We start from the raw sequence: 24151 nt of genomic DNA, 5'->3' as shown, positions 1-24151 counted from the left end.
AACCATGATGGAATGAAATCCATGTCAACCCTCTCCGCAATTTTAGTTTTTGAATTATGGACCATTGCCATAATTCAATTATTTTTACAAAATATAATTAATAAATGGAGTATGGTGGTTATGAAGATGGTTAAATAAAGTACATATAGGAACAAATCAAATTATTTTTGTTCCAGTAATACTTTGTTAGACCATTAAATAGGTCAGTGATCTGTGACAATATGCCTTTAACACATATGCAGCAACTATTTTTATGAGCAACATAATATGTTTATCATTGTTTAAACAATATAATACCCCCACCAACCCATAGCTAGTCTATTCGGTTTAAATCTGTCAAACGGGCAGGCCAAGGTAATGTCTGGACGTTGTGGCGCTGCAAAATCTCCAATCTGATTAAAATTAGCTCTACTGGGTCGACCAGTAGATCCAATCTAATTAAAATTAGCTCCACTATTACATGTGGATCTAACAGCAGCCAGTTGGAGCTCATGTCCACCAATCAAAACCTTACTTGCAGAATCATGCCAGTGATTTGAAAATAATTTGAAACTATTCCGAATTATCCTGCGGGTATACGATATGTTTCATGTGAATTACGAATGCCTTATTTAGACCAGTAGAACTAATTTTAATCAGCTTGCTAACAACACTGCGTAGTCTCCAATGTCCAGGTAACATTTCGTCTGTCAATAATAATTTAAATATTGACCAATCACACTTCGCCTTTTATAACGTTATTTGGGAGCATACAAATTCTAAAAATATCGGGTGAGTCTATTTCAGTGGCCGCAGTACAGCGAACCATACCAATACGTACGCGATGGGTTATCAGTCTTCAATTTTACATTACAAATTATTTATTTATTTATAAAAAAACCCCCAACTAAATTAGTCTTCAGTTTTACATTACAAATTATTTATTTTATAAGATAAAACATGTTTTAAGGCATTCGTAATTCACACGAAACATGTCGTATACCCTCAGGATAATTCGAAATATTTTCAAATTGTTTTTAAATCACTGGCATGATTCTGCAAATAAGGTTTTGATTGGTGGACATGAGCTCCAACTGGCTGCTGTTAGATGCACATGTAATAGTGGAGCTAATTTTAATTAGATTGCCAGTAGATCTAACAGCATTGCGTGGACTCCCATGTCCAGGTGACATTTCATCTATAAATAACAATTTAAATATCAACCAATTACACTTCGCCTTTTATAGCGTTATTCGGGAGCATACAAATTCTAAAAATATCGGGCGAGACTATTTATGCAATAGGCGAACTTGTTAGTCTATTTCAACACTGAATAAACGGGGAAAAGTGCAGTAATAAACTATGGATTGCATACTAATATAAACAGATTTTATGGCTATACTATCACGGGGTTTTTTTCCGTCTTGAAGCGAATTTTATATAAAATTTTATATTGCAATTAGTTTCCGGCATACTTCGTAATTCACCCGAATCATTTTGTATATCCTCGGCATAATCCCGAATGTTTTCAAATTCTTTTCAAATCACTGGGGTGATTTTGCAAGTAAGATTTTGATTGGTCGAATGAAAGGTCAAATGGACATGAGCTCCAACGGGCTGCTGTTAGATCCACATGTAATAGAGGAGCTAAATTTAATTAGATTGCAAAATCTCCTCACTGACACGTGCAACATCCTCTGCTGGCACGTGTCAGAAATTCTGCGTAGTCTAGGGATTTGTGTCGTTGTGGTTGTTGCTGTTGTGTTTCGATTTCGAAGATGACACACCTGGATGTATCGATCTTGAGCGGCAGTAGTTATTCTGGGACGACCTGACCTGACCGTGGCCTGTTATTAACTTTTTGAGTGGTGTTGTACCGTGCCCATAAAGCAGAGATGATCTGTCTGGAGACGCTAAAGTGCCATGCCACAGCTTGTTGAGTTTCCCCTGCTTGCAATCTCCTTATGGCATTATTGCGTTGAGCTGACGTCATTCTTGGCATTATTGCGTTACCTACAGTGTCGTTATGCGGTCTGTTTGAATTACTGCTGATGTGGCCTTTTATGCCCCACCAAAGGAGGGGTGGGCATGCAAAGTTATAGAATTTCATGATGCATGTGCTTCTCTGAGAGTTGCGTTTTTGCGTTTCAGTACAAACGTTGACTTTGGTTACGTTTATGCGAATCGGACGTGTTTTCTAATGTTTTTGCATCACCATTTGCTCACTTACTCGATTGTCTTTACGATGTTTTTGATTCTGTAAAAATAATCTGATAGCATTATTTTTACCAATGTCAAGTTTCTTTTTTGATGAGTATATATGTTTAACATTGATTAAACAATATAACACACCGACCATCCCAACTCTTGCAAACATTCATTCGCGCATTATCGGATTTATCCACTGTAGACAGTGATCGCACGATAATCTGATAATGAGATTTGGTGGAAGTCCAGTGTTCGAGATTAACGATATCCCGATATCCCGGGGATACCAGAATTTAATTTTAGATACCAGACTTCAAGAACTCAGTATTCCACCGGGATACAATATAATGAAAGTTGTCATTTACTGGTGAAGTTAAGTAACAGTGTTGTCCAAGTTTGTTACGATGTTATTTATTAATTTAATTTTAGTGGGATACTAAATTCTCAGGTGGGATACCAGATTTTGAAATATTAGTATCCAACTGGGATACTGGCTAAAACATTTAATCTCGAACACTGGTCTGAAAAGTGTTTCAAGGGCGCTGATTGATTGAATGACTGAAGGCTGGTATTGGTTGTATTCGCAGTGTCATTCAATCAGAGTACCCCCCCCCCCCCCCCCCCCCCCCCCCCAGTGGAGAGGTGTAAGCCAAGCCTCCTCCACTCCGACTCCACTCTTGGCATTATTGCTTTACCTACAGTGTCGTTATGCAGTCTGTTTGAATTACTGCTGATGTGGCCTTTTATGCCCACCAAAGGAGGGTTCGGCATGCAAAGTTACAGAATTTCATGATGCAAGTGCTTCTCTAAGGGTGGCGCTTTTGCGTTTCAGTACAAACGTTGACTATGGTTACGTCTATGCGAATCGGACGTGTTTTCTAATGTTTTTGTATCACTATTCGCTCACTTACTCGATTGTCTTTATGTTTTTGATTCTGTAAAAATAATTTGATAGCATTATTTTTACCAATGTCAAATTTTTTGATGAGTATATATGTTTAACATTGATTAAACAATATAACACCCCCACCATCCCAACTCTTGCAAACATTCATTCGCACATTATCGGATTTATCCGCTGTAGACAGCAGTAATCGCACGATAATCCGATACTGAGATTCGGTGTAAGTATAAAAAGTGTTTCAAGGGCGCTGATTGGTTGAATGACTGGAGGCTGGTATTGGTTGTATTCGCAGTGTCATTCAATCAGAGTACACCCCCCCCCCGCCCCCCCCCCCCCCCCCCCCCCCCCCCCCCCCCCCCCAGTGGAGAGGTGTAAGCCAGGCCTCATCCACTCCGACTTCTCCATTCGATTGTACCATATTTGAACACTTGAAATTAAAACCTTTCCCGAGGGAGTATAGCCTCGAACACTCATAACAGGTTCCATTCCCTGAACCATCGTATTAACAGTGCCCCCCCCCCCCCCTCCCCCTTGAGGGTTCCGCCCATACATTCTCTCTCATTAAAAAGTGTCCTAGGTAGACAGATACCAAAGCCAACATCTGTACCACATACAGTTAACATAAGCAGGAAAACAAATGTCTAATTAAAAACTAAAGTGGAACTCAAAATAGTTTCGGCTGGCAATGTATGTTTATTCAGAATACAATTCATTGTTATAGACAGATGCAAATAAATAGCTTAATAAATAGGTTATAAATAGATAGATAAATAGATAGATAGATTAATAAATAAATAAATAAATAAATAAACAAATATAAACAGAATATGATATAAATGTGTATAATAAATAAATAATGGATTTTGTTTTTATCTCAGTGAAACACTGACTGTTCGTTTCAAGTTCTCTTCGACTGCACGACACATGGTGAATTAGAGTAGGTTTGTTAGGATCCAAATGAGTTGTGTTCTGAATTGATACTGGTAGGATTTAGCCTGGCTTATTATGCCTCTTCTGCCTCTCCTTCCTCCTCATCAAACTCTCCCTCCTCCTCAGCGGTAGCATCCTGGTACTGTTGGTACTCAGAGACCAAGTCGTTCATGTTGGACTCTGCCTCAGTGAACTCCATCTCATCCATACCCTCACCGGTGTACCAGTGGAGGAAAGCCTTTCGCCTGAACATGGCGGTGAACTGCTCGGAGATTCGCTTGAACAGCTCCTGGATGGCGGTGCTGTTACCAATAAATGTACCAGACATCTTGAGACCACGTGGTGGGATGTCGCAGACGGCTGTTTTCACGTTGTTGGGGATCCATTCGACGAAGTAGCTGCTGTTCTTGTTCTGGACGTTCAACATCTGTTCATCAACCTCCTTCATGGACATGCGGCCACGGAAGATGGCGGCAACAGTGAGATAGCGACCATGACGTGGATCACAGGCAGCCATCATGTTCTTGGCATCAAACATCTGCTGGGTGAGCTCAGGAACTGTCAGGGCACGATACTGCTGGCTTCCACGGGAGGTAAGTGGGGCAAAGCCTGGCATGAAGAAGTGGAGACGTGGGAATGGAACCATGTTGACTGCCAGTTTGCGAAGATCGGCGTTCAGTTGACCAGGGAATCTGAGACAGGTTGTGACTCCGGACATGGTAGCAGACACCAGATGGTTCAAGTCACCGTAGGTTGGGGTGGTGAGTTTCAGGGTACGGAAGCAGATGTCATACAGAGCCTCGTTGTCGATACAGTATGTCTCGTCTGTGTTCTCAACCAGCTGATGGACTGAAAGGGTAGCGTTGTAGGGCTCAACCACTGTGTCTGATACCTGAAATAAATAAATAAATCGAACTGAGTGTTTGTCCTTAACTGTATTGGTAATACCGACTATTATTATTATTATTATTATTATTATTATTATTGTAATCCATTTGAAAAATTTTGTTTTCATTATATACACAAAATCAAATATATGCTATTCTTTACAACTGTTCTTTACCAATGTTGTGTGTTACCATAATAATTAAAATGCTTAAAACGGTTAAACATTATAACATACTTTTCATCTTCTAGTCTATGTGTTTATTTTAAAGAAAGGCTCTTTGGTGACGTTCGCGTCTACTTAAATGGCATACTATATATCTGTGGAGGTGGGTATTCTCTCATTGTAGAACCTCCAATAGAAGAATTGAATTGCTAACAAGATGTCGTGTCTTATAACTTACCTTTGGTGATGGGACGACTGAGAATGTGTTCATGATTCTGTCTGGGTACTCTTCGCGGATCTTGCTGATGAGCAGGGTACCCATACCGGAACCAGTGCCGCCACCTAACGAGTGTGTCAGCTGGAATCCCTGCAGGCAGTCACAACTCTCCGACTCCTTTCGTACAACATCCAGAACTGAGTCTACGAGTTCAGCGCCCTCTGTGTAATGACCTTTGGCCCAGTTGTTGCCAGCACCGCTCTGACCGAACACGAAGTTGTCTGGTCTGAAGATCTGACCGAAAGGTCCGGATCTCACGGAGTCCATAGTTCCGGGCTCCAAATCGACCAACACAGCACGGGGAACATATTTGCCACCTGCAAATAATTTTATTATGTTATATAACATCATGTTCATCTATAGATTTTTATTGCGACATCGATAGTTTACATTTCGAGTCGAATATGTATAGAAAGCATTAAAACTGTCTTGTGTCACTTGTAAGAGGTTTTAAAGGGACATTTTTTAAACACTACAGAATATTTTTCACTATTAAAGCCGTTTGTCATCGCTGAAATCAAACATTACTTGTGTTGTGTTCTTTAGATTATCCATTTCCGTATAACCGAAGTGTTTCTGTCATCCTGCTGTTTCTAATACCAAACAATGCATTTTCACGTTTTATAAAACGCACGAGCGTCTGAGAAGTAGCGGTTTATTGATTCGAGTTCCAGTCTATTTTTAAGGATATTTCCCGTTTTAACGTCACAAGACTCTTCTTTCACTCTGTTGTAACTTTATCCAAATTAGTTACAGGTTTGTAAATTAACTAAACTTTGTGTTCATTTTTTAAGGGTTAAAATTAGGTTCTGCTTCTTTAATATTTATGAGGAATATTATTTTAGTTGCTAAAATTGATAAACAACAACATTATAGCATCTACTGTATATTGTTTTTGAAATTTGTTTTACCAGCATCTATATTGTTCTGGAAATTACATTTCCTTTCATGTTGAGCTGTATCCTAACCGGCCGCGAGCGATTATTTTAGAAATCATTGATTTGAATCGCCGTATCCTAACCGCACGCGTATGGCGCGACGGATAAATGTGTCGCGTCGCACGCGCCCAGTTAGGACACGGCAATTAAAATCAACTATTTCTAAAATAATCGCTCCCATCGCATCGCTCGACCAGATCCAGGAATTTGAAAAAGATGGTGTCAAATGTTAGTGTGTTAAATCTGTCAAGAAAGAAGGTTTGACCCCATGCTAACTATAGTAATCATGGGAGACGGATTTCATGTTTCTTATTTCTTATTATGTGTTAGTTGATAACGATCTTGTAATACTGTAGTGTATAGCAGTCTGGGCACATGGACGGTTATGAGTATGATGGGCGGGATTTAGCTTAGTCGGTTGAGTGCTCGCCTGAAGTGCTTATTTCGCAGGATCGAACCACCTCGGAGGATCCATTCAACTGAGTTTTTTCCGTTCCAACCCGTGCACTACAGCTGCTCAAAGGCCGTGGTATGTGCTTTCCTGTCTGTGGGAAAGTGCATATAAAAGATCCCTTGCTGCATTAGGAAAAATGTAGCGGGTTTTCTACGAATCACAATTACCAAATATTTGACATCCAATAGCCGATGATTACTTAATCAATGTGCTCTAGTGGTGTCATTAAAAAAAAAAAAAACAAACAACTAAATATCAAAATGTCCCCGCTCTCTTTGTTCAAGACCTTAAGTCGTGTACAATATAGAAATGCTAACAATTGTTGCTTTGTTTGCAACATTTTAACCCTTTAAATTCCTCTCACCTGTAGCTTCATTGTAGTAGACGTTGATTCTCTCCAACTGGAGGTCGGAGTCGCCGTGGTAGGTGCCGGTTGGGTCGATGCCGTGCTCGTCGGAGATCACTTCCCAGAACTGAAAGAAGTTTAAATTGTCTGGATTAGATTCAGTAATAATATTAAAAATATTAAAAATCTTTTATAGGAAAGACTTCGACCAGTACCCCTCTAAAGACTAACCCTAACCCTAACCCTAAAACTAACCTTAACCATTGAAAGGGCGGTACGGGTCGAACTCATGCCCATATTTGGGGATATAAAACACAGGTTGGGCTAAATACAAACATTACGTTAACAAAACAAAACACACGGCATATATATAAACGCTGACATTATAAACAAGAAAATATATTTAATATGTAGTTTTAGTTTGATAAACGTGCTATGCTAATGGAGAACATTTTACAATGGCTACAAACTCGAGAAAGTGTCTTTAATTTAGTAAATGTTTACCTTGGCTCCGATCTGGTTTCCGCACTGTCCGGCTTGCATATGTACGATTTCCCTCATTTTGAATGGTGTTTGCAGTAGTCGTAAGTTCACAGTTAGTACACACGAGATATTCACACTGACTGACACACGCACGATCCGTGTTTTATACCCTACCCTGTCACTAACAGCCTGTTGTCAGCACTGTTACTAATCTTAGCAACGCGTTGGTAAGGAACAATGCCAGCTGATGAAATTGATAATCAAGGATTTGTTAAATCCAGTAATGTCTGTTTCCGTTGATTTATTAATTACTGCATGCACGTACGTAACCACTTAAACTTAATCACTCATTGAAAATAAGAATAATATTTTCTGAAACTGTATTAATTAGTTGTTGGACCGTGCATGGTATACTGAATGGGTATTTAATTGTACCAAATTCTGTATAGCCGACTGATACATGTTTTAAGCTTGCACTTGTATTCGAGGTTAATCTTGATGAACTAGTTTCTAGTCTGTGAAGAGCGAAGTGGCGTAGGGAGGGGTGGGGGGCATGCCACCAATCATACTTTTTAAAAACTATTAAATTTTATAAAATCATACATACATTCATAATGTGGGTTGCCCCAATATGAGTCCCCCCCCCCCCCCCCCCCCCCACCCCACAAAATCCTGGCTAAGCCAGTGGGAGAGTGAAGTTGGGAGTTCACGAAAACAGGGGACCTGTAAGGATGAAAATAAATGCTTGTGCTCCGTTTTGTTTTGCACTGTTTTGTTTTGTTTAGCTCTGGGGCTTTTTGTGGGGTTTTTGGTTGGTTTGGTTTGGTTTGCTTTGATTTTGGTTTTATTTTGTTTCGTTTTATTTTGTTGTGAATTGTGTGTTTTTATAGGAATATTAGGCTAATGGGGGTGTTTTTTCGTTTTTTCGTTTTTTGTTTGTTTGTTTTTGTTTATTTGGTGTTTTGGGGAGAGGGGTTCTGGGGGTTGTGCTGTTTTATGGGGGTGGGTTGTGTGTGTGTGTGTGTGTGTGTGTGTGTGTGTGTGTGTGTGTGTGTGTGTGTGTTGTTATTTGTTTTGGGGGGTTTGTTGCTTTTGGTTGTTGTTGTTTTTCTACTCGATATAAATAAAAATAACAATGTGACTTGTGTCCCCCACTAGAGACTGGGTCTCCGCCTTACAATTTGTACCCACCTAGATCGTTTCTATGGGCATTTACGATTTACAATTCAATATTGATAAAGATAGCATCCCTGCGATACCTAAAGTAGGAAACAGTCCTTCGTTATCCATGTCCATTGTGATTATTATTTAGGTTTATTAACAGCTCAGCTGATACTCCGTTTAATTCCCTGACACTGTTTAGTTCCATTCATCAGCATTCAGTAAAATAGGTGGCGAGATGCAGCCCAGTGACAAAGCGCGGTTGGTTTGGATCGATCCCCGTCAGTGGGCCCATTGGGCTATTTGGCCTCAGACCACAATTAATTTCGCTATATGTTTCTATATAGCCTTAGTGGCTATAACATTTTTATTAATATCAGCAGGCCCGTGAAGTTTTGTATGTACCTTTGCCTGCATGGGGGACACATACCCTGAAAAGGACAACCCCTGTTGTCCAGCTCTTTCTCCCAGCATATTGGTTTAAACAGACACACCCTCTAAACCAGGCCGGAGTACACCCATTTTACACAAAAAGCACTACTTTTGCATGGGCCGGAATTACCACAAACAAGTCTTCAATGTCGACAAGTTACACATGTTTACAAACTACATGCTATCCCCTGTCACTTCAGTCAAACAGTTGCCACTTCATAGCTGTCTGCCATGAAATAATCACAGTCAAACAGCAGACTACTTGCGCGGTGAAACTTCCGGATTTTGGACAACCAAATGGGAAGATAACTGTAATCTGAGGCCATTTCTCGTTCCAGACAGTGCACCACGACTGGTACGTCAAAGGCTGTGGTACGTTCTACCCTGCCTATGGGATGGTGCATATAAAATATCCCTTGCTGCTAATCGAAAAGAGTAGCCCATGAAGTGACGACAGCGGGTTTCCTCTCTCAATATCTGTGTGGTCCTTAGGCCGACGCCATATAACCGTAAATAAAATGTGTTGAGTGTCGTTAAAATAAAACATTTCCTTCTTTCAGTAAAATAATAATTGTATTTTAACGCATATGTAGCAAATATTTTTTATGAGTAATATAATATGTTTAACATTGTTTAAACAATATAACGCCCCCACCATCTCAACTCTTGCAAACATTCATTCGCGCATTATCGGATTTATCCGCTGTAGACAGCAGTAATCGCACGATCATCTGATAATGAGATTCGGTGGAAGTCTGAAAAGTGTTTCAAGGGCGCTAACTCTTGCAGCGTTGCTACGGGATCATACTGTTCGGGTTTAGTTGTGACAGGTCGTTTTGTATGACTACGACTTCTGTTTATAATATCAGGGGCGGATCCAGGAATTTTAGCAGGGGGGTCCAATCTTGAGCCACCCCCCCCCCCCCCCCCCTCGATAGGAAATTTTCATATTTGAAGATAGCTTTAGATGGATTTGAAGTATATTCCCGTTGTCGAGATCAACTCTCTGGTCACGAGCGGGGGGGGGGGGGGGGGGAGGGGGGTCCAGACCCCCTCGACCCCCCTGGATCCGCGTCTGAATATATCCCTTATTAATTATAGAAAATATGTTTCTTTTCTTCTACGTGTACACATGTGACTGTCTTAGTGCGCGTGTTTGTGTGTGCTTGCTTGTGTGTGTGTGTGTATTATTTGATTGTAATATAAATTACCCACAGCCAGTCAGCAACCCACGCAACACTGTACTATATACACTCTGTCAAGTTCAGTTCATTTCACTGTGCCCCATCAAAGACTGATATGCACTGACCTGTCTGTGGGAAAGTGCATATAGAATATTCCTGTTGTTGTTTTTTTTTTTTTTTTTTTTTGGAGGGGGGGTTGTAAGAGTATAATGTAACGTATCCTATATGGCGGCATCCACCACACAATCCCCACCCCCACCCTCACCCCACCCCCCCCCTCCCCCCACCCCTCTCTCTCTCTCTCTCTCTCTCTCTCTCTCTCTCTCTCTCTCTCTCTCTCTCTCTCTCTCTCTCTCTCTCTCTCTCTCTCTCTCTCTCTCTCTCTCTCTCTCTCTCTCTTATTTTATGTTTTATAGCCACCTCACACTCGCGATAGCAATAGCAAGTTAAAAGTTTGTTTTGTTTAACAACATCACTAGAGCACATTGATTTATTAAGCATCGGCTATTGGATATCAAACATATGATAATTTTGACATATAGTGTAAGAGAAAGAAAGAAAGAAATGTTTTATTTAACGACGCACTCAACACATTGTATTTACGGTTATATGGCGTCAGACATATGGTTAAGGACTACATAGATATTGAGAGAGGAAACCCGCTGTCGCCACTTCATGGGCTACTCTTTCCGATTAGCAGCAAGGGATATTTTATATGCACCATCCCACAGACAGGATAGCACATACCACGGCCTTTGATATGCCAGTCGTGGTGCACTGGCTGTGACGAAAAATAGCCCAATGGGCCCACCGACAGGGATCGATCCCAGACCGACCGCGCATCGAGCGAGCGCTGTACCACTGGGCTACGTCCCGCCAATATAGTCTAAGAGAGGAATGAATGAATGAATGAATGAATGAATGAATGAATGAATGAATGAATGAATGAATGAATGAATGAATGTTTAACGACACCCCAGCACGAAAAATACATCGGCTATTTCTAAGAGAGGAAACCCGCTACATTTTTCCATTAGTAGCAAGGGATCTTTTATATGCACCATGCCACAGACAGAATAGCATATACCTCAGCCTGTGGTATACCAGTGGATATACCACAGTGGATGTGTTCATTTCGATGCTTTCTCGTTCCACACATTCTGCCCTTGGGTTGGAAGTACCTTATTTATACTTGATAATGGTGATCTATTCTATATTGAACTCTACTGACAAAGCACAGTCAGATTTGTGATAATAAAATAATAGGAATATTAGGCTAATGGTTGTTTAAATTATGTAAATTGTGTTTGTATTTTGCATTAGTAAATGGTGTGACAGCGGCAAATGCAGGATTTATTCAGGGAGGTGGTACAACGTTTAAAAAACGGAATATACAGTGTTCAGGGAGAGATGGGACCGTTTGAAAAGACGCGCGTACAGGGGATGGGTGGGGTTTTGTTAGTTGAAATCCTCTGCTAAAAGCGAATTTTCTTTAATATATATTGCGGTGGGGGGGGGGGGGGGGGGGGGAGCATGACTGGACCCCCCTAAAAACCTTCATTCGCCAGTCTAGATCTGCATACATTCCTGCACACGCGTCTGCACCTGCACTATGCAGAAGTACTCTAGCATGCATTATGCATAACAGTACTTCCCAAATGGGGCAAGACGTAGCCCAGTGGTAAAGCGCTCGCCTGATGCGCAATCGGTCTAGGATCAATTCCCATTGGACTATTTCTCGTTCCAGCCAGTGCCCCACGACTGGTAGTCGTATCAAAGGTGTGGTGTGTGCTATCCTGTCTGTGGGATGGTGCATATAAAAGATCCCTTGCTACTAATGGAAAAATTTAGCGGGTTTCCTCTCTAAGACTATATGTCAAAATTACCAAATGTTTGACATCCAATAGCTGATGATTAATAAATCGATGTGCTCTATTGGTGTCGTTAAACAAAACAAACTAACTTTTACTCCCCAAAACACTAAGTCGACGAAAATATTACATGTAACTCAATGGGCACAAATAAATTCATACAATTCATTTGCTTCGCACTGGATGGTTTTGTTGCTGTTGTTGGGGGGAGGGGGGTAATGGGTTGAGGGAGGCACTTTGAAAGTAGGTGGTTTGCATCCCCAGCATCCACCTCTCCCCACATGTATCTGCGTCTGATATTATAATACGGTGCGGTTAGCTTGCAGCTTTAACACTGAATCTGTCAAAACATTCCACAGACTGGTCGAGCAAAATAGACGAACAACATTCCAGCGAGTTCGGTGACGTTGCTGACGTAATTACACATTCTGTCAACAGTGTGACCAACCAGCAAGCATGCTGACATTTGTGACATCTCACGTACTCCGACAACTCAGTCGCTGACGTCGTTAAAGATGGAACCCCGACTTTATTTTCAATTAATTTACTAGAATAGCCTACACCATCCACGTTATTTTTGTCTTATAATACATAGAGGCGAGTTAGCAATTATAAATAAACAGTGCCGCCCAGCAAAGTAAAGGAACGCGGTAGATTAGAAGGGGAGATAACTCTGGGCTTACTGAAGTGTTCGTCCACCGATAATTTTGAAGACGAAAGGGGATGAACATAAAATATTATCTTTAAAATTAATTTTAATGTTTTTAGGTAGGAAGATGTGATTTTTTTTCCAGCTGCAATACAAAAAAAATGTTATTTGGTTACACAGTAATAATAATAAAATTCAAAATGTGTTTCCTTTATAAATAATCTGCTTACAAGTAATTAGACTGGTATGTAACCTTTGGTCACTGAACTAGTCGACACTTTGTTTACTTTGGGTGTAGTCCGACTAATTACGTCGTCTGGCGTGTTTTATTTAGTATGTGGCACGTGGCAAATGCACTGTGTAAATGTCAAATACACGTGGATGCACGTCAAATACAAATATACATAAAGTGTCGCAACGGGGCAGGGGGTATGATGGAATAGTCGTCTCACCCACGCTCCCAAACGTTTTCATTCTGCACGTATATCTAGCAGGGCCAAATCTAGTGGTGGGATAGCTACTGGCGTAGGAAGCGGGGAGCAGGGTGGGCATTCCCATTTTTCTACATCCAGTAGCAGTGTGTGTGTGTGTGTGTGTGTGTGTGTGCGTGCCACTTTTTGGCACCTTCCTACGCCACTGGATGACAGTTAAAAGGCGCGTGTGCATGGGAGGGTTTCGAGAGTCAAAATCCTTCCCTGCTCAAGCAAATGTTTTTATCATAGACCAATATTTTCTAGAGGAGCAGGACTGGACGTCTTCAGGAAATAAGCTAATTTTGTGTGACTAGGAAAGACTCCATACTTTTAACCCCTGGTTAGATTGAGGTAATCTAATCTAATCTAATGACATCTCTTTAAAATGTGTCGAATCAGTGCCTCCAGGCGCGTTTGCAGCGATTTTAGTAGCGGGCGGTCTAGACAGTTGACCGAAATATATAAGGGGTCGGGTCAAGCCCTCCCCCAGAAAATATATCGAGAAAAATTAAAATTTGCTTGAGCGGGAGGAGGGGGGTCCACATTCCCCCACCCCAGCCTTAAATTAGTTGGAACAAAACATAATTCGATTACGTTAGCGTATAGCACGGCTAACTCCATTTGTAAATTTAACGTAATCAGTCGCCTTTTCGCTATTATGAGTTACACCCGGGGCTCCGTTTCACGAAGCAATCTTAGCGCTAAGATCACGTTAAATGCATAGCTACCGTATGCGCTTACGGTGATCTTAGCACTGAGATCGCTTCAAAAATGGAGCCCTGAGCCTCGTTCCACGAAGCGATCTTAGCACTTAGATCGCCATTTATAACTACCTTATGTACCCTGAGTGATCTTAGCACTACGATTGCTTCATGGATCGATCTCTGGACCATGGGGATAGTCCATGTCACTGTGGACATAGAATGGCTGGACGTAGCCCAGTGGTAAAGCGCACGGCTGATGCGCGGTCGGTCTGGGATCGATCCCCGTCGGTGGGCCCATTGGGCTATTTCTCGTTCCAGCCAGTGCACCACGACTGGTATATCAAAGGCCGTGGTATGTGCTATCCTTTGTGTGGGATGGTGCATACAAAAGATCCCTTGCTACTAATGGAAAAATGTAGCGGGTTTCCTCTCTATGACTGTATCAAAATGACCATGTTTGACATCCAATAGCCGATGATTAATAAATCAGTGTGATCTAGTAGTGTCGTTAAACAAAACAAACTTCTTTTGTAGACGTAGAGTTGGAGGGCGTGTCTGGCATAACCGCGACACCTTGAGGTTTAGGCCTATTTAGGTAAGTTCTTTATATATATATATATATATATATATATATATATATATATATATACATACATACATGTATATATATACATGTATATAAGGTCAAACCTGTATATAACGGCCACCCATGGGACCTGACAAAAGTGGCCGTTATAGAGAGGTGACCCTTATATACAAGTTCAAAATTAGAACCCATATAGTATTAAAGAATATCACAACTGTCATAAAAAAAAAAAAAATGTCACATTTTAAAAACATTCCCACACTAGCTGTTTATGTCATCATTACCTGTTGCTTTCTTCTGCCTTTTTCTTTCGGCTGAAACATTATTGTCAAAATCGGCCAGAACATCGGCTTTTCTTTTTAAAATAGAATTAATCTGAAAACGTCCTACACCAAAATGATCGGCGATCTTTCACGCACTTAAATTGCCTTTCTCAGAATTATTAATAACGTCGATTCTCTCTTCTAACGTTAAAGCAGTACTAGTTTTCGGTGGCATTTTGCATACAAATGTGTTCGTTAATATATTTCGCAAACGCTAACATTGACTTGCATTCATTCATTTCAACTTATTTTCGTGCTTATATCCAATTAAGGTTCAAGCACGCTGTCCTGGGCACACACCTCAGCTATCAGGGCTGTCTGTCCAGGACAGTAGGTTAATTGTTAGTTGGTTAGTAGTTAGTGAGAGAGAAGAGGGTGTAATGGCCTTACACCTACCCATTGAGCCTTTAAGAACTCGCTCTGGGTTGGAGCCGGTACCGGGCTGCGAACCTGTACCTACCAGCCTGTAGGCCGATGGTTTAACCACTACGCCACCGAGGCCGTCATTGACTTGCAGAAGATATTTTGTGTAACTGAAGGTTATTACCCATGTGGCATGTTTGACTCATTTGTTTGTTTCATGTCACCGCTAATCCTTCAGTGGAGTATGATCGTTGATTACAGCTGAATAATATCAGGAGTCGCTTAAAAAATCCGAACACGGGATATCTGCAATGACCGCCGCCTTCAGCTATTCATGTTTATTTACCAATCATGTCTGGCTAGAAACAAGGAAACACCTAACATAATACCTCATTTGTTTGGTTTCTCGAGACTTAATAGAGTGACCATACATACAAATTACATTATGTACAGCCAATGGGAAGTCGTCTACTATTCAGTGAGGATGCTGAGAACCAATCGAATTACACCACCAGTATCTGCGTGTCACGGAAGTTACTGAGTGTCTGTTTGTTTTTCAATTACGATCAGAGAATTAAAATGGAATTTTACTTTGACAGAAAATAAACTCAAAGCTACAGACATGGCCATATAAACACATTTAATTTATAATTTTTAAGATGCTTGAAAAAGTAAAGACATAACCAGGGTAAAAAAATAAACCAAAAAACGTCTTTACGACGATCATCTTGTGACCGTTATAGCAGGTTCAACCTGTGATTTTGGGTGAAAAATAGTGACCGCTGGCCGTTACGGACAGGTGACCGTTATGTACAGGTCAAATAAGGAAGGAAATGCATTGGGAGGGATTTATAGTGACCGTTATAGGCAGGTGACCGTTAGACCAGGTTCGACTGTACATATATATATATATATATATATATATATATATATATATATATATATATATATGTATATATATATATATATATATATATACATATATATATATATATATATATATATATATATATATATATATATATATATATATATATGTATATATATATGCATATATATATATGCATATATATATATACATATATATATATATGCATATATATATATATACATATATATATATATACATACATATATATATACATATATATACATATATATATATATACACATATATTTGGTTTTGTTTATATGTTATTTGACATGGGCGACATTAATATTTGCTCATGGCCAGTGCAGTTCCAATACACTGAGCAGTGTATACTACCAGACACAATAATTGGACAATAACACGCGTCGCGAAAATAACGCGATCGATCAATTCCATGTCAACCATTTGCTTTATTTGTGTTTTGTGACATAAATGTTTATTCTCCAACTTCTGTGTTGTGTTTTAATTTGAATTTCTAATGTTATCTAGTATCTTGTTATATCTGGATTTTAACTGGACTTTAACTCTTCTAAGACCCTGAAGAGAACGCTTCCTGCTCAGTTACGTTATTTCAAATTATCGCTGGCGGGGCTCGGAAACAAATTTTTTCGTGGCGCCCGCTACCAAATTTAAAGCGCGAGCAATTGTGGACATGAGCCGCCCCGTTAACAATATATATATATATATATATATATATATATATATATATATATATATATATATATATATATATATATATAAAGTGACATTTTGCCACTAGATTAGACATCGAAATCGGAAGAGTGGCGAGGAGGCATGGCCTCTTACCAACTTTTGAAGTGTTTTAATAAAATACGAATTAATATTTAACCGACCCGCCAATATCTCTTGGTATCTGTCTATACCAGTTCGATAAATGTTCAAGAAAGTCACTAGCCCTCACAGAAACTTTGGCTTGTGCCCTGTGTAGTATAGTAATACAATTGTTAATTCCCACTAGCCGAGACCAAAACCTCATTAGCCGGGATCGAGGGGTAGAGGATTTGTCAAACCCTGTCTGCAGAGTACACAACTAGTGTAACATATGTGCAGATTTCGTAAAACGATAGAATTCTTACACATTATCGTCAAACTTCCTTGTTCACAGATGACAGAATTGTACTATGCTCACTGCAGAGGCGCAGTTACAGGTTTTTTGTCTCTCAAAGATTTTAACAATCTCGAGTCGGATATTAACTGTTTGATTTGTGGTATCTATGCTGCGGCACACGTTTGTCAACAGTAATAATCATTGAAAATAAAAACAAATTTAACTCTTTTTATCTGAAAATTCTTATCAATATATTTTTTTTTAATGTTATTTTGCAGTAGGAATATTTTATGCAAAGAAAAAAACAACATCAACTACATCTACCAGGTTGCACCAACTGATCACTAATTTTAGATTATATAATCGGTTAGAATTATAATATATTTTTATACTCAAGGATTAGTTACTATCTACTACTGCAATGCATGGACAAAATGCAGCGGGTTTCCTCGAAGACTATGTCAGTGTCAGTTACCAAATATTTCACACCCAATAGCAGATGATTAATAAATCAGTGTGCTCTAGTGGTGTCGTTAAACAAACCCAACCTATTATGATATCCGGAATAGATACTACAGTTAACCTTTTTTCACACACAATCGATACTTTTTTATAATCGATATCACATCGGTAGAGCCAAACAGATACATTTTCGATTATAATCGATCACTGGAACATCACTATTTGAGGTGACGAGTACACACGAATGTCTCAATGTAAACCAGGGGCGAGACGTAGCTCAGTGTTTACCACTTGATGCGCGGTCGGTCTGGGATTCATCCCTATCGGTGGGCCCTTTGGGCTATTTCTCGCTCCAGCCAGTGCAGCACGACTGGTATATAAAAGGTCGTGGCATTTGTTATCCTGCCTGTGGGATAGTGCATGTAAAAGATCCCTTGCTGCTAATCGTTCAAAAAAAAGAAGAAGAGAGTAGCCCATGTAGTGGCGACAGCGGGTTTCTTCGTAATATGTGTGGTCCTTAACCCTGTCTCACGCCATATAACTGTAAATAAAATGTGTCGAGAGCGTCGTTAAATAAAAGATTTCCTTCCTTCAATCCAAACTAACAAATACAGGGGAGTGATTAATTTTTACCCTTAGTTAAATTATATGGGGAGCCATTTAAAATATTGACTCCATATAAATTCACATGGTAAGGGAAGGTAAGAATTACTCCTTATCTGAATTGTTAACATGAACTAGTCTCAGGGGAGTGATAGGGAGCGGGAGCAATAACTAGTCTTAAACGGCAAGGTCTGCCCATATGATACATTCTGCAATAATCTAAGCTACAGTGGGAGTCCCGAAATAACAAACAAATAAGTAAATATTAAATCAACCGTGCAAACGATTCTCATGAGGTGTAATCACTTAAACGTGTGTATTGCTGTAAGTATCTTTGGTTACATCAATTTTGGGTGTATAGTTTCCAAGTAAGTATAAAATGCAATGTTTATAGTAAATGTATATTGTCAAACGTTTCCACTTGAATTGCGTGAGATGATTGTGATTGATGTGACTTTTGACTAGATTAGGCATCATCAGCCTCGCCCTCCTCCTCGTCAAACTCCCCCTCCTCTTCGGCGGTGGCATCCTGGTACTGCTGGTACTCTGAGACCAAATCGTTCATGTTGGACTCTGCCTCAGTGAACTCCATCTCATCCATACCCTCACCAGTATACCAATGGAGGAAAGCCTTTCGCCTGAACATGGCGGTGAACTGCTCGGAGATTCGCTTGAATAGCTCCTGGATGGCAGTGCTGTTGCCGATAAAGGTAGATGACATCTTGAGACCACGTGGTGGGATGTCGCAGACGGCTGTCTTTACGTTGTTGGGGATCCATTCGACGAAGTAGCTGCTGTTCTTGTTCTGGACATTCAACATCTGCTCATCAACCTCTTTCATGGACATGCGGCCACGGAATATGGCGGCAACAGTGAGATAACGGCCATGACGTGGATCGCAGGCAGCCATCATGTTCTTGGCATCGAACATCTGCTGGGTGAGCTCAGGGACTGTCAGGGCGCGGTACTGCTGGCTTCCACGGGAGGTGAGTGGGGCAAAGCCTGGCATGAAGAAGTGGAGACGTGGGAATGGAACCATATTGACTGCCAGTTTACGAAGATCAGCGTTCAGTTGACCAGGGAATCTGAGACAGGTTGTGACTCCGGACATGGTAGCAGACACCAGATGGTTCAAGTCACCGTAGGTTGGGGTGGTCAGTTTCAGGGTACGGAAGCAGATGTCGTACAAAGCCTCGTTGTCGATACAGTATGTCTCGTCTGTGTTCTCAACCAGCTGATGGACTGAGAGGGTAGCGTTGTAGGGCTCCACAACTGTGTCTGATACCTGCAAAACAGATGATTCAACAGAATAAGAATAATGTAAGCAACAGTTTCGGTAGGAAAAATGGTTACATTAAGATTACTACATGCATGTCATCTTCAGTTATGTCTTCATCCAGAGTATAAAGACATTTGTTGATAATCCATACAACAAATTACAACTAAACATTTGATGTGGAATGTCATAACAGATTACCAATTACTTAGAAAACCTTGGTTTAAATTAACATGAATTTCACAAGATTTACTCCGTTTATTTGGGTCTAGTTTGGCAAAACTTTTCATGGTATCGTTTTAGATTGGACAAGCCAATTTGGAAACCTTTAAGTACAAGTTTATTGTAAGTGTTCTGGGAAATATCTGTTCAAGGATTCATGACAATAGCAGCAAACATGTTCCTGAAATTTGTGTGTGGATGTTTAAAGTTCTCTGTTGTGTCTTATAACTTACTTTTGGTGATGGGACGACTGAGAATGTGTTCATGATTCTGTCTGGGTACTCTTCGCGGATCTTGCTGATGAGCAGGGTGCCCATACCGGAACCTGTGCCACCACCTAGCGAGTGTGTCAGCTGGAATCCTTGAAGACAATCGCAACTTTCAGCTTCCTTGCGGACAACATCAAGAACTGAGTCTACGAGTTCAGCGCCCTCTGTGTAGTGACCTTTGGCCCAGTTGTTGCCAGCACCGCTCTGACCGAACACAAAGTTGTCTGGTCTGAAGATCTGACCAAAAGGTCCGGATCTCACGGAGTCCATAGTTCCGGGCTCCAAGTCGACCAACACAGCACGGGGAACATATTTACCTCCTGTAAAAAAAAAGGAAAGACACATAGTTGAAGAGCATACGTTATCTTAAATAAACATTTTTAAAACATGTTTTGCTGTTTAGTGTTTTTGTATGGCCAACATATTTTGAAGTTGCCAAACTGGCACCAAGTGAAATGCTGAGATGTATAGTGATAATTTATTATTCTCCAGAAAATTAGAAAACGGGAGGTGTCAGAACACGGGGATTTGGCTTCAGGTGACAACACTTTGATACTACCACACTCGAAATAAAATTATATTAAATCATAGGCTGGGATTTATCCTAGCTGCAGCATTCTGTGGTACCAAACATGGACCTCATCCTAAGGCAACTGGCACTAAAATTCCCAAATTTATGCTAATATTTTTGTAAATTAATTTAACAATGGTGCACTGCATCATTCAAATGCCTTACAGAAACGAAATCCCAATTTTGAATTAATTGTGCAAATTTTCCCAATCCCATCAGACATGGAATCTTACTGAGACATGTTTGCCCTAATAGGGCAAAAGTACTGGAGTCCACCAGGGGCCTAATTCAGAAAGGTCTCTTAGGCTCTGCTAAACAACAAAGTATCCTCTGCAAGTCTTTTAGCATTGCACTGCGAGATAGCAGTTGCTATGCTATACAATAATCATGGTACCTCCAGGGTACATTTGATTCAATATCATGGTGCAATTCTCCCAGTCTATAATATCAGTACACACTGACTTGTATAATTGTCAAACTAAATTGTATATCATTTTGTTGATTATCGCATCACAATTCGCTACGTAAGTTTCAGAGTTCGCTAAAAAAAAAGTGATACATTAAAACAGTAGTTGTTAATCAATTTTCAAATGACTAGAAATATGGCTAATCAAGACTTTGAAAAGAAAATGTTCCCTGAAAAGGCCTTACGAGATGTTGTTAGTTGACAGAACACCGGTTCCACTGCAGGTAGACAAACGGCAGAAGATAAACTGATCCAGGGCCCGTGCTTATAAAAATAATTTTATTAAAGAGTCCAGACTCAATCTCAAATGATGTCACATGCATGCAATTTGTATGGCGTTGCCATGACGTTACTGTCTCAGACTATTAGTCTTGAGTCTACACTAAAAGTTTTATAAGCACCAGGAGAGTAATTTTATCTCCCCTTAGTATGTGATATATTTGTTTAAAGTACTACAAAAGGATTAAATCACAATGCTTAATATACGGTAAAGGCTCCCCATACACAGGAGCAATTAATCACTCCCCTCAATTTGTTTCACAAGTCTGCTGTACATGGTGTGGATTTCTAACAATGTGACAAATTTCAGGTCACTTTGACCTAGCTTGGTTTACCTGTAGCTTCATTGTAGTAGACGTTGATTCTCTCCAACTGGAGGTCGGAGTCGCCGTGGTAGGTGCCGGTTGGGTCGATGCCGTGCTCGTCGGAGATCACTTCCCAGAACTAAAAAAAATTATTTAAAATTCAGTGGTTGAGATTTAATCATAATTAAAATACACTGGCAATTAATATTGGTACATTGCAATTCATCATCCATAACACTAAACTGCCATAAAAACAGTCACCGAGCATCTGTAAAAAAAATTCCAGGAACATAACTCGTCAACCCCCCCCCCCCCCCCCCCCCCCCCCCCCGGGATCTTGTTGCCATTGGGAGTTCGGCTTATTTGCTTTTTGAAACCTCAAACTTGCCCTTTTAGAATAGTGTGGACTCCCACCCCATCCCCTATTACAAAATCCAACGTCCGCCCCTGCAGCATGCAATGAGTCAATCAGTTAAATATTGTATATACATTGTTGACTCATAAATCCTTCAAAATCACTTCAATTATTTTTATTTTTTTGAATTCAAGCCCTCCTATCTCACTTTATTCAAAGCTATTAAAAGTCTAATTGTTTTGTCTTTAATTGTCAAAATATATATTGATAATAAAATAAATATTAAAATGCTCTGACTTAATTACTTAAATTATAAAATTTTGAGTTGTAACCCAACCTCCGCCGTGTATGACTTGCTACAGACGGAAATCTTATTTTTTATTTAAATTCTAAATCAGTTCAGAAGTTTAATATTTTTATTTATTACAAAATTGTAATATTTAATTTAAGTAGGTGTGTAACACTAAGCTGAAAGAACAATATTCAAAACCAAAATGTCATGAAATAATTTAGGGTTTAACTTAAGTTTCTGTTTCTATCCAAAGACAGAATTCTGTTCTGCACCGCAGACCGGTGTTGGGCCGTTGTCGTGTACAACAGTCTAAACAACATCACGCCACTCCCGAGACTGGGTGATGTCAAATTGGCAATTAGCATCGATCGATAATAATCATGGCAACGGCACTCAACACAGCAACGGATATGCATGAAATGCTTTCCTCCAGCCACAAATATAGCAACAGTAACAACAATAGTAATAACAGAAGATAAATATTGTATTAGTATGCCTTCAATAAACAGAATATACATAGTACATTCTCAAATTACTGATTTATACAGATTTCATTTTTCTTTATGAAATCTTCGTGTCAAATGCTAGCTGAATTTTTTTTTTTTTTTTTCATTTTATTTTATTTTCATCTGCAATTTTCATGTCTAAGTTAATCTAACCTTTCCTGTTATGATTAAAATTTTTTTACACAAACAGCCCTTTGGAAAGTCTAGGAAACACTAGGTCAATGCACCGTATACACTCGTTAAACAGGATACAATTTATTTATTCTGCCTAAACCCACATAAATATTACACAAACCATTTGTACAACTATTCTACAAACACAATTCGAACACATTGTAAGTAAATATGATCAACAAACAATGAAATACAATCACTTCATACGACAGTAAAAACGCGTTGCACATTTTAAAACCGTACGCTCGGATGACCGCCAAGAATTTGCATGGCCTAGTTTTCGCAGCTAAGCAAACTCCGCATCAGTACTGAAATAAATATCGTACTGGGATCTTATGATCAATTTTTAAAACATTTTACTTTAAAAACACCAATAGCTCAAAATACAAATTCTGTCTATTATTAGAAAAAAGAAGAAGATATAAGCAATAAAAAATTCGTGTCTGGGAAAGCGATGCAGACGATTAACTCTTTGTGAATAACCCGGCAGACCCGCCAAATCGGCTGCCGACACGTCTGCGTTTGTAAAGGCAGATAATTATACTAATATCTGGAAAAAAAAATCACTAACCTTTGCTCCGATCTGGTTTCCACACTGTCCGGCTTGAATATGGACGATTTCCCTCATTTTGATTGTTTGTGTAGATATTTTCTGAACCGCCGACAACTGAAAATGCCCCAACGCCTGAACCAGCCGCCCTCTTTAACCGTTACTGCCTGTGTGTATAGCAACGTGATTACTCACATCCCGACGCTCTCATTGGCTGATGGTGACGTCAATGTTGATTGTGCACAGTTTATCCAACTACCTGAACTTAATAAAACATCTGTGATCAATAAATCGTTTGCCTGGTTGATCACCTGCGGTATTGAAGACGTGGATGAGAGCACATCCAAAATCTTGGAATTCCTTAATAAAAATAAGAAACAATCAAATAAAGTAATAATAATAATAATAATAAAAAGAAATATATTTCAAGTGAAACACATTGATAAATTATTGGAATTTTCAAATGATAACAATGAATCAATGAATCAATCAATTTATCAACGAA

General features: G+C 39.7%; 2 protein-coding genes across 2 annotated transcripts; both read right to left on the bottom strand.

The window, feature by feature from the left end:
* Positions 1–3771: 3771 nt before the first annotated feature.
* LOC121388049 (tubulin beta chain-like) lies at positions 3772–7693 on the bottom strand. The gene is made up of 4 exons (XM_041519255.1): positions 7592–7693; positions 7106–7214; positions 5311–5666; positions 3772–4913 (listed from the first exon to the last, which is right to left on the bottom strand). The coding sequence occupies exons 1-4, from the start codon at positions 7646–7648 to the stop codon at positions 4095–4097; spliced, it is 1341 nt and encodes a 446-aa protein (XP_041375189.1). The 5' UTR covers positions 7649–7693; the 3' UTR covers positions 3772–4094.
* Positions 7694–18673: 10980 nt separating this feature from the next.
* Positions 18674–23824, bottom strand: LOC121388048 (tubulin beta-4B chain-like). Its single transcript, XM_041519253.1, has 4 exons — positions 23668–23824; positions 21800–21908; positions 20113–20468; positions 18674–19666 (listed from the first exon to the last, which is right to left on the bottom strand). The coding sequence occupies exons 1-4, from the start codon at positions 23722–23724 to the stop codon at positions 18848–18850; spliced, it is 1341 nt and encodes a 446-aa protein (XP_041375187.1). The 5' UTR covers positions 23725–23824; the 3' UTR covers positions 18674–18847.
* Positions 23825–24151: the final 327 nt, after the last annotated feature.

This window comes from Gigantopelta aegis, chromosome 14, assembly GCF_016097555.1.
Source record: "Gigantopelta aegis isolate Gae_Host chromosome 14, Gae_host_genome, whole genome shotgun sequence".
In the NCBI taxonomy this organism is placed as follows: domain Eukaryota; kingdom Metazoa; phylum Mollusca; class Gastropoda; order Neomphalida; family Peltospiridae; genus Gigantopelta; species Gigantopelta aegis.
This window is presented reverse-complemented; position numbering and strand designations above follow the sequence as displayed.

Bases quoted from the DNA above. Each gene is read 5' to 3' on its own strand.
- LOC121388049 (XM_041519255.1), bottom strand. From the start codon at position 7,648: ATGAGGGAAATCGTACATATGCAAGCCGGACAGTGCGGAAACCAGATC. The intron at 7,215-7,591 runs GTAAACATTTAC...AACTTCTTTCAG, and splicing joins GAAACCAGATCGGAGCCAAG to TTCTGGGAAGTGATCTCCGA. The intron at 5,667-7,105 runs GTGAGAGGAATT...AATTATTTGCAG, and splicing joins CTACTACAATGAAGCTACAG to GTGGCAAATATGTTCCCCGT.
- LOC121388048 (XM_041519253.1), bottom strand. From the start codon at position 23,724: ATGAGGGAAATCGTCCATATTCAAGCCGGACAGTGTGGAAACCAGATC. The intron at 20,469-21,799 runs GTAAACCAAGCT...TTTTTTTTACAG, and splicing joins CTACTACAATGAAGCTACAG to GAGGTAAATATGTTCCCCGT. The intron at 19,667-20,112 runs GTAAGTTATAAG...TCTGTTTTGCAG, and splicing joins CAGTCGTCCCATCACCAAAA to GTATCAGACACAGTTGTGGA.